Source organism: Canis lupus, chromosome 9 (genome assembly GCF_003254725.2).
Source record: "Canis lupus dingo isolate Sandy chromosome 9, ASM325472v2, whole genome shotgun sequence".
NCBI classification, from domain to species: Eukaryota; Metazoa; Chordata; class Mammalia; order Carnivora; family Canidae; genus Canis; species Canis lupus.
This window is the reverse complement of record NC_064251.1, coordinates 22,573,662-22,584,378: the sequence shown is the minus strand read 5'-3', so window position 1 is coordinate 22,584,378 and position 10,717 is coordinate 22,573,662. Positions and strand designations below refer to the sequence as shown.

At 46.3% G+C, this 10,717-nt stretch overlaps 2 protein-coding genes across 2 annotated transcripts; both read right to left on the bottom strand.

Moving 5' to 3' along the window:
• Positions 1 to 384: 384 nt before the first annotated feature.
• On the bottom strand, positions 385 to 2,491 carry LOC112655220 (keratin-associated protein 16-1). The gene has a single exon (XM_025440201.2). The coding sequence runs from the start codon at positions 2,453 to 2,455 to the stop codon at positions 785 to 787; it is 1,671 nt and encodes a 556-aa protein (XP_025295986.1). The 5' UTR covers positions 2,456 to 2,491; the 3' UTR covers positions 385 to 784.
• A 5,550-nt stretch (positions 2,492 to 8,041) lies between these two features.
• Positions 8,042 to 9,390, bottom strand: LOC112655380 (keratin-associated protein 17-1). Its single transcript, XM_025440468.3, has one exon. It carries the CDS (start codon positions 8,853 to 8,855, stop codon positions 8,517 to 8,519), a length of 339 nt encoding a protein of 112 aa, XP_025296253.1. The 5' UTR covers positions 8,856 to 9,390; the 3' UTR covers positions 8,042 to 8,516.
• Positions 9,391 to 10,717: the final 1,327 nt, after the last annotated feature.

The following is a 10,717-nucleotide window of genomic DNA, read 5'->3' as shown; positions in this document are numbered from 1 at the left end:
TTCCTTTCTGGTTTGAACTGGTTAGTTCTTGTTTGTGCTGAAAGACTCAGCTTCAGTATCACATTCCCCAAGAATTCTTCCCCATTTCTCCACATGCCCTGCTCAGTTCAAACTGCCCTATGCTTGCCTCTGTCCCAGTACTTAACACAAGGCAATGTAGTTACTGTCTCTCTGCCTGTCTCCTCCCACCCCCATCCCAACAGTGAGCTCTCTGAGAACAAGGACCGAGACTTTAGTTTTCTCATTCCTACAGCCAAACACAGTCCCTACCTAACAGCTGTCTAATAAAGCTTATTGGATAGATGAATGAATGATGCTGCTCTCAAAAACAAAACAAGTTAGCTCAAGAGAATATGACATTAACAGAGCAATGAAAACAGCATGTCACTTCAACTTAGCCACTTTATTGGACAGGTAAATATCTTTTTTTTTATGGAAGAGGTCCCCAAGGAATGTGAGCACACCCAGCAAGGGAGCACATGCATGAGGAAAGAAAAAACTTAATGCTGGGAAAGAGACTCAAAATGATGTGGTAAAGCAGCTCTTCTCAGCTTAATGGCAGCAGCAGGCAGGAATCCAGAATGTCTCCACTCTAGGTGTCCAGGGGGCCTTCATTTGGACCATTAGGACACGGATATTTCTGGTGAGTTCTTTAAGTATAAGAAGATGGTGAGTGATGATGCAGAAAAATTCTAACTAAGTCATTGTGAGCTTTGGGGAGGGCAGTTAAGATTTCTCTCTAGCTGGAGGTTTGCTTTGCAGGAATCAATAGGCTGAGGCCAGATTAGTGGTCAGCAGGCTTGGCAGCAGTAGGCGGGCTGGCTGCGGCCTCACGGGTGGTTGGGCTGGTGGGTTTGGCTTCAGTGGTCTGGCAGGGACTGGCATTTGAGACCTCAGCCTTGCAGGATGTTGAGTCGGTGCAATCTTGTTGACTGGAAGTAGATTTCTTGCAATCCTTTTTACAGAAGTCAGCACAAGGCAGGCGAGAGCAGACCGGACGGTAAGAGAGCGAAGTGACACAGGCTGGGCGGCGCAGGATGGAGTAGCATGGGCGGTAGCAGGCAGGGCGATAGGAGATGGAGGTCACATAAGGCTGCCTATAAGTGATGGGTCCAGAGCAGATTGGGCGACAGATTGGGCGGTAAGAAACTGAAGGAGTGCAAGGATGTTTGCAGGAGCTGGGTATGTAGAAGGTCCGAGAGCAAGTAGGTTGGCAGATGGCAGAGGCAGAAGACCCAGGGCGGCCGCAAAGAGGTTGGCAGGAGGTAGATGGGCAGGAAACAGGCTCACAGGAGATGGACCGGCAGCGCTTGACTACATAGCAGGGAGGTTGACATGGCCTGGGCACACAGATACTTGCTGAACAAGGGCTGGGCTCAGAGCAGATGGGTTGGCAGAGGCTGGAGATGCAACAAGAGGTCTCTTGGCAAGTGTTAGAGACACAAGGTGGCTCACAAGGGCTTGGAATACAGCAGACAGAACGAAGACAGACAGGCTCACAGACCAGAGCCACACAGGTAGCTGGCTGGCAGCTGCTGGGCTCTGAGCAAGATGGCTCACAAGGACTGGGGTCACAGCAGACAGCCTGGCAGCTATTAGCCACAGAGCGGACAGAGGGACAGCAGCTAGGTGTGGGGCAGACTGGCTGACAGCGAGTGGGTTCACAGACCACTGGTTGGCAGGAACTTGGCACAGTGCAGACAGCTGAACAGCAGCTGGGCTCACAGATGACCGGCTGGCAGCAGCTGGGTTTGCACAGAATGGACTGGCAGGGAGTGGGTACACAGAGGACTGGCTGGCAGGAAGGAGTCTCACAGCACACAGGTTGGCAGCAACTGCTCACTGAGCAAGAAGGCTCACAGATGGTGGCTTCACAGCACACAGGTTGGGCACAGCTATTCACAGCACAGGAGGGCTCACAGATGGTGGCTTCATAGCACACAGGTTGGGCACAGCTATTCACAGCACAGGAGGGCTCACAGATGGTGGCTTCACAGCACACAGGTTGGGCACAGCTGTTCATAGAACAGGAGGGCTCACAGATGGTGGCTTCATAGCACACAGGTTGGGCACAGCTGCTCACAGCACAGGAAGGCTCACAGGTGGTGGCTTCACAGCACACAGGTTGGGCACAGCTGTTCACAGCACAGGAAGGTTCACAGATGGTGGCTTCATAGCACACAGGTTGGGCACAGCTGCTCACAGCACAGGAAGGCTCACAGGTGGTGGCTTCACAGCACACAGGTTGGGCACAGCTGCTCACAGCACAGGAGGGCTGACAGCACTGTGGGCCACAGCTAGATGATTCACAGCTGCCTTGGCAAGTCACCAGTTGCCATGTCTGGCTCTGGCAGGAACTGGGCAAACAGACAGGTCCTCCGCAGCTCACCTCAGTGGAGCAGAGAGAGATGCCTGGCACAGACGGGCATTTCCTAGAACAGCAGTTTCCAGACATGGTAGAGATGCCTCTGCTCCCTTGTGAGTGCTAAGAGGGGTGCTACCTGACTGGGACAGCTCTCCAAGGCCCTCACTTTTATACCCCCTCACTGACATGTGCTGTTTGGAGCCCCTGCATCTTTTCCTTATTGCTGCTTGGTCCAGTTTTCAGAGGAACATCTTATTATGCCAAGGTTTGTTGATCTGGAAGTTGTTTATCTACCCATAAAGAAGCTCTTTGTTTATTGACTTACTAAATCTGGAATCCTCGGAGCAACAAGTCATCTTGGAACAAGCATCATTGCCTTCAAATTGAATGATCTGTGTTTCTGAGCGTCATGAACAGAGGAAGAAGAAAGGAACTTATAATTTATCCATCATCTAGTCCTCTGTACCAGGGGGCACACAGGGATGCCTACTTGAATAGGACCTACTCACCCATTCCCACAGATCTCACCCTCCAGCCCAGCAACTGTCAATATTCAGGTAAACTCATTGAAAAGCCATGGTAAAGTCAACAGTAGACTTATAGGGATTAGTAGAGGGGAGCAGTGGTGAGCTCTGTGGGAGAGGGGCTATCTGGGGTGGATTTAAAATGATTGCACTTCACAGCAATGGTCCTATTTAAAACCATCAGCAATCCCTTAAGATAGGAATTCATCTCTCCCCTTTATAGGTAAAGAAGGAAAGAGAAAGTGGAATCAGAAAGTTTAAATCACTTGTTAAAGATCCCACCCAGCTTGCTCCCTATTTTAGGGCTGTTCTCCTTCCTCTTCACCACCCTGTATAGTCTGACCTTTCTTAGGAGACTTGTCAAACCACATGTCATAGGCTCAGTGCACTGCGTTGTCCTGCATCCTGTTCTATGAACAGCCCTGCCCCAGACCACTGGCTCTACCTGTCCCTAGAAAGCACATGACCCTAGCCTCTCTGCTTCGCTTCCATCTTTTCCTTGCACCCACTGACTCTTCAAGCATTCAGTGGCCCTCAAGAATCCCTCTTGAGGGGTGACAAAACATGAGAGACTCCTAACTCTGGGAAATGAACAAGGGGTAGTGGAAGGGGAGGTGGACAGGGGGATGGGATGATTGGGTGACGGGCACTGAGGGGAGCACTTGATGGGATGAGCACTGACGTTATACTATATGTTGGCAAATCGAACTCCAATTTAAAAAATACACTAATAAATAAATAAAATCTTTTAAAAAAAAGAATCCCTCTTGATTTTGATGATTTTAATAGCTCTTAAAAGAAAGACACTTCCAAGACCCAAAGGATAGGAAAGACAAGAGATCTTTTGCAAAGACATTGTGAACAAAAACAAAGAACACAAATGCTTTCTCAAAGTATGTCAGTGATACTACTTGAGACAGACCTGAGAGAAGAAACATACTCTAGGTTTCTGAACACCAAGGCCTGATATCCTTACTTAGTAAAGGCCTGCCTCCACTGTGTGCTTTCAACATCAATGCAAAATACAGGCTCTCCCTTAGAAAAGCTAAACCATTGTACCATCCACTCACCATCTCTCTCTTCATTCATCGGTTTATGCAATAACTCACTAGATTTCTCTTTGATTCATCCGTTCAATATAGCCATCATATGTTTCTGTGTGAGGGATACAAAAAAGCACAAACTGCAATTCATGGCTCAAGAAGTCCAAATTTAGGAAAGAGACAGATACATCCATAAGTAATTATGGTACAGTATATGTACAAGTGCTATGACAGATGGAATGGATGCACAGGGTCCTATGGGGGCACCCAGAGAAAGACCAACATGGTTTGTAGGAAATTAGGGAAGGCTCCTCAAAAGCATGATACATTTGGGGGCAGTAAATTGTTCCATAGCCAGGATTAAAGGTACAAGGAGACAGGAAGGAACAGCGATGGGACTAGAAGTGTACTAGGCACGCAGTCTTGAAAAGGCCTTGTGGACCCTGATAAGTAGTTAGATTTTACACTGATTTTACACTGGGTGCTTTAAATAGGGGAGTAACTTGACCACATTTTCCCTTTGTAAAGACCTCTCTGGCTGTGGTGAAGGGATTGGAGAAGGGCAAATCTGGAGCCAGGGAGACAATTAGGAGTCTGGAGCAATTACTCAAAACCTTCATAGTGACAACCTGGACTGGGCAGTGACTTGAGCCTGGAGCAATGTGAGAGGTTCTAAAGAGGCAGAATCAATAGATCTAGTGGTTGAAAGTGGAAGATTAGAAACAAAGAGTGTCATTATTGAGATGTAGCTCTCAGGCAGTTGGAAAAGAAGACTTTTGGACAACTTTGCAAAAGGTAAGGCAGAGAAGGAGCTCCCAAGATCCTAATCTCCACCTTTCTCTTCCTCAGCTAAGCCAGCAATGAAATTCACATGGAGATGGCCTTCCTCCCACAAATCCCTTATAAATTCTCTCAGCTGAGAAATTTAACATGGCATCATCTGTTATGCTGGAATGTCATCTCAAAGAATCCTTCCTTGTTACATGGAATAAGCAGATCTTTTAACAATCGAACCCATTTCTACTTTATTCTTAAAGGTCTCATCTCCCTTAACATTATATAAGTACCATGAGGGCAAGGATTTTGTGTATTCACTGATACATACCCAGTACCCAGAGCAATGTTTGATATATAGGCAGTTCACAATTAATATTTATTGATGAAAGAATGAGGACCCCCTTAAAAAGGGCATCTCTTTATCAGTAATTCAAAGAAATCACTACCCTGCCCTCACCCATCTGGGAAACCATGAAACCATGACCATGAGTAATAGAAGAATCAACTACTCTGAATTACAACTACTCAATGCAGACCTATCAGTCTCTTGGCAATTTTGTCCTATTAGCATGTTCATGTTCTGGCTGTGGTTTTGTCCTGGGAGTTAAAAGAGCTGGTTTTGGTGAAGGTTTTTTAAGATTTTATTTATTTATTTTCTAGAGAGATAGAGAGCACAAGCAGGGGGAGAGATACAGAGAGAGGGAGAACAGACTCCCTGCTGAGTAGGGAGCCTGACCCATGACTCTATCCCAGGACCTGGGGCTCATGACCTGAGCCAAAGGTAGATGCTTAACTGACTGAGCCACCCAGGCACCCCTAAAACGCTAGCTCCTAAGAGGCCAATTCCAACAAGAGCAAAAATGACCTAAATAGTAGAGTTTGAAACTGAACCAAAGCAGACTCAAATTTTGAATTGTCTCCCAAGTAAGACATTACAAATATTGCTGGGTTTTTAAATGAAACCAAGAAAAGTAAACACAATAAGCCACCACTATATAGTTGCTAGAAAAGCTAAAAATAAAAAGATTGACAATATCTAGTGTTAGTAAGGACATGGAGCAACTGGGACTCTCAGACATTGCTGGTGGGAACACAAAATGATATGGCAAAACTGTTGCAAAACAGTTGGGTAGGTTTTTTAATATAAAGTTAAATATTCTCACACTACTTATCTTGCAATCCAATACCTAAGTATTTTTTAAGATTTTATTTATTTATTCATAGAGATACAGAGAGAGAGAGAGAGAGAGAGGCAGAGACACAGGCGGAGGGAGAAGCAGGTTCCAGAGAGGGAGCTTGACGTGGGACCCAATCCCGGGTCTCCAGGATCACTCCCTTGGTTGCAGATGGTGCTAAACCGCTGCACCACCAGGGCTGCCCCCCAACACCTAAGTATTCATCCAAAATAAATGAAAACATAAGTCCACACATAAATTTATACATGAATGTTTATAGCACCTTTCTTCATAATAGCCAAAAACTGGAGACAACCCAAATTCCCATCAGTATATGAACTTTTTCATGTACTTTATTCATACAATGTAATATTTTTAAAAGGAATGAGCTATTGATATCTGCAAAAAGGATGAATATAAATAATGTTATTCTAATTAGAAAAGAGTTCACACTGCATGATTTCATTTATATGAGATACTAGAAATGGCAAATTTTATGGTGACAAAAGATTGATGGTTGCCTGAGGCTAGGACCAGAATTGGGGAGGTTTACCTGCAAATGGGGCACTAAATATTTGAAGAATTATGGAAAGTTCTTTAAAATTTATTTATTTATTTATTCACGAGACACACAGAGAGAGGCAGAGACACAGGAAGAGGGAGAAGCGGGCTCCCTGCAGGGAACCTGATGTGGGACTTGATCCCAGGACCTCAGGATCATGACCTGAGCTGAAGGCCGATGTTCAACCCCTGAGCCACTCAGGTATCCCATGATGGAAAGTACTATATCTTGAGTGTCATGGTGGTTACTTAAGAATATACAATTGTCAAATCTCATCAAACTACACACTACAATTATGTGTACTTTATTATATATGAAGTATACATTAATAAAGTTGGTTTATAAAAAACAAAAATTTTTAAAGGCAAAAATGTAAAAATAGCATAATCCCAGTTTTATTTGTAAATATACTTAGAAAGGAATCTGGAAACATCTATGTCAGTAATAAATGCTGAAGGTGAAGTTGAGAATCCAGGTAGCTGTTATTTCTTCTTCATATTTTTCTGGGTTTTTTTTTCATATTTTTAGAGATCATTACCATGCTTACAATCAAAAAATATATTTTTGCTTGTTTGTTGAATGAAATATTGCTTTGCAGAAATAAAAAATAAATATTGTTCTCCTGAGGCAAGAGAAAAATTAATTTTATACGCGTGTAGCTTAAGATCATGTTCAGCAAGAAGTCGAATCAACTGTCTTCTGAATTTTAACCTTCCAGCAGGACTCAAACACGCCTGGCTTAGGCCCCACCTAGAGGATGGACATTCACCCCTCTCATCCCTGGGACTCAAGCAGAAGAGATACAGCTGGTTGTAGAACGAGAAAACATAACCCAGAAGAGGGAAACTTTGTCAAAGCATTTGGCTAGAAGAAAGAACTGGAATCCCCAGAACATTCATAGGCACTGTGTTCACAAAGTTCTGCCACAGGAATCTTTTCCATTCCAAAGCAAGCTTGTTTTACCAAAGCCTCTTCCCAACTTTGCCAGAAAGTTCTGACCAAACCTGAAGCCCTTCTGCAGAACCATTCTGGAGAGCTATAATGCTGAAGGAAGGCATGCCCCTTGCTCAAGATTAAACCTTGGCCAGCCTCAGCATTTGCCCATTTACTGCATTTTTTAAATGCAGATCCCAGGGCTGCCACCCTGGAGCTAATGGATAGAATCTCTGATAGTGACGCCTAAGAATCTGTATTTTTGAAACCTCCCCAAGTGAATCTCATGCAGTACATGGAAGCTTTAGTCTACATCTGGGTTTCTTGTTTAAAACACAGATTGCCAGGCCACACCCCTGTGGATTCTGATTCTGCCTTTCTCGGGAAGGGCTCCAGAATTTCCATTTTAACTAGCTCCCAGGTGATTCTGATGCAAGTGGTCCACAAACCACATTTTAAAAATCCATTTACAGGGACACCTGGGTGGCTCAGTGATTGAGCATCTGCCTTCAGCTCAGGGCATGATCCCAGCTCTGGGATTGAGTCCCACATGGGGCTCCCTGTGAGGAGCCGGCTTCTCCCTCTGCCTATGTCTCTGCCTCTCTCTATGTATCTCTCATGAATAAATAAAATCTTAAAAAAAAAAAACTACTGCAGATGCCAGAGTAAATTTTCCTGGCCCAGTGCCCAAGAGGGAGCCAAGGAAGAGGCGGGAGAACTAATTCAGTTATGCCAGCAAGCTCGAATTTATTAAGAAGTTAACAAAGAGAAAATTTTGCACTCGAAAGCAGCAGAAAGCTGAGGAGGAGGGTCAGTCCCAAAGCCACCTTGAGTAAGATGATGTCTTATAGTGACAAGACATTTAAGTCCATGAAAATAAAGCCATGGGGATTCTCCCTGTGAGCTTCGGGGATCACTTTGGATGGGACCCAGCTTCCATTTCTCACCAGCATATGGCTCTTGTTCTCAGGGCCTTAAAATACCAGGGCAGGCGTTGGGAGAACAAGCCCTCGTCTACAAATAACACGGAGGCAGGACGCTGTCTTGGGAGCCAAGGATGTCCTGGAGACAAGGGGTCTCCACCTGCAGCAAGTGGAGGCTTTGCTTGGGCCACCTCCGCGGAGGGGGCAGAGGGCTTCACTTGGTCTCGCAAACAGGCGTAGGCTGGCAGCAGACGGGCCCGCAGCACCCAGACGAGCCGCAGCAGCTGGACCCGCAGCAGCCGCTCCCGCAGCCCCCACAGCCAGAGCCGCAGCCCCCGCAGCCAGAGCCGCAGCAGGAGGACCCGCAGCAGCCACCTCCGCAGCCTCCGCAGCCAGAGCCCCCGCAGCCAGAGCCCCCGCAGCCGCAGCAGGAACCGCAGCAGCCGCAGCAGGAACCGCAGCAACCGCAGCAGGCGGGCTGGCAGCAGCACACTTCACAGCAGTCTTGGTCTTGAGGGCAGCAGGTGAAGCAGTCCCCTGGGCAGCACCCCATGGTCCCGGCGGTCAGGTGGCAGGTCAGGAGCGCGGCCGGAGTTCCCCACGTCTGACGGTGGCCAGAGGCCAGCAGCTTTTATAGCCCTTCACCAGAGGGTGTTGGCACAGGGGACAGGATGTTTCCTTTGTTATTATTTATGCCAGTTTCCATAAGAACGTCTCATTAGCCGCCTGTTTATTTTCCAGCTCTGAGTACCTCAACTCATAAAAAAGCCCCACTCGGCCCAACTGCTATTTGTCCAGAGGGTAAAAATACATCTTCGAAAAGACCTGTCATCACGGCCAAACATGGGCCAGCCGTCATTAGCCAAGGTTGGAAAGAGCCATGGACTCTGGTTCTGGAATGGGTGCTCCCCTTCCACATCTCCTCTGTTGGCAAGTTGGCAGCCGACCCCTCTGATTATGAATGCTTATTCTGGAAAATCAGAATGGTAAAACCTGGATGCCCGTGCCTCTTGCCGCAGGCAGAAGCTGCTATCTGAGGTCTGGTCCGGTGGCTCCTCCCAGGCGGAAATGGCATCCTCATGCCAGCCCATGTGAGCAAAGCAAACATTTGTGACTGTGTGTGGTATGTGGAGTGTGCCACACAATTGTTTGGGCTTGGTCAGTGAGCATCAGTCATGATTAATAACTGCCTTGTGAAATAAAGACTCATCATAAAACTGCAAGAGGCGGGAGCCACGTTCTCCCTTGGCCTTGTGGTGAACTGAATGAACACTCATACTCCTCTCTAACTAAGTAGGCTGGAAGAGCAGTGGCCTTTTTTTTTTAAATAATAAATTTATTTTTTATTGGTGTTCAATTTGCCAACATACAGAGTAACACCCAGTGCTCATCCCGTCAAGTGCCCCCTCAGTGCCCGCCACCCAGTCACCCCCACCCCCCGCCCTCCTCCCCTTCCACCACCCCTAGTTCGTTTCCCAGAGTTAGGAGTCTTCCATGTTCTGTCTCCCTTTCTGATATTTCCTACCCATTTCTTCTCCCTTCCCCTCTATTCCCTTTCACTATTTTTTATATTCCCCAAATGAATGAGACCATATAATGTTTGTCCTTCTCTGACTGACTTATTTCACTCAGCATAATACCCTCCAGTTCCATCCACGTCGAAGCAAATGGTGGGTATTTGCCATTTCTAATAGCTGAGTAATAGTCCATTGTATACATAAACCACATCTTCTTTATCCATTCATCTTTCGATGGACACTGAGGCTCCTTCCACAGTTTGGCTATTGTGGACATTGCTGCTAGAAACATCGAAAAAAAAAAAAAGAAAAAAAAAAGAAGAGCAGTGGTCAGAACCCTTTCCTTGATGGAAGGAGATGGAGGAGGGGAGGTGGAGGAGAGGGAAGAAGAAAGGAAGGAAGGAAGAAAGATCATTGACTATTCAAACCATCACATAAAGATGGGAACATTGTACACTTTTTTTTTTAAGACCAACTAGCAGAATGAGAGATTAGCATAGGAAACACCCAGAGTACCATCGCAGGGCACAAAATGACTTTGGAAAGAGGTTAGGATCCACGGAGGATTCAGGTCCGTGTGTAAATTCTGAGACAGGTCAAAATTCCTATCTCCATGTTGGGTTTGGTATCTTGTCATACTCTTGGAATGGCAATGGCAATCCTGTAAACTAGGGCTCAGCCTTTGGAAGGCAGCACCCAGAGAAGAGGGTGGAGTGGGAGGTGGGGATGGAAGATGGCAGTGGGTGTGGAGATCTGGATCAGGAGACACAGTCCTTCCATTTTAATTTACATTTTCCTTTTATATGGGCCTGGAGGTAAGGCAGCCTCTAAGATAGGTTAGATGGACTGAGAAGGGTGATGGCAGATGATGGGTTGCTTGTATCTAATAGGATGCTCG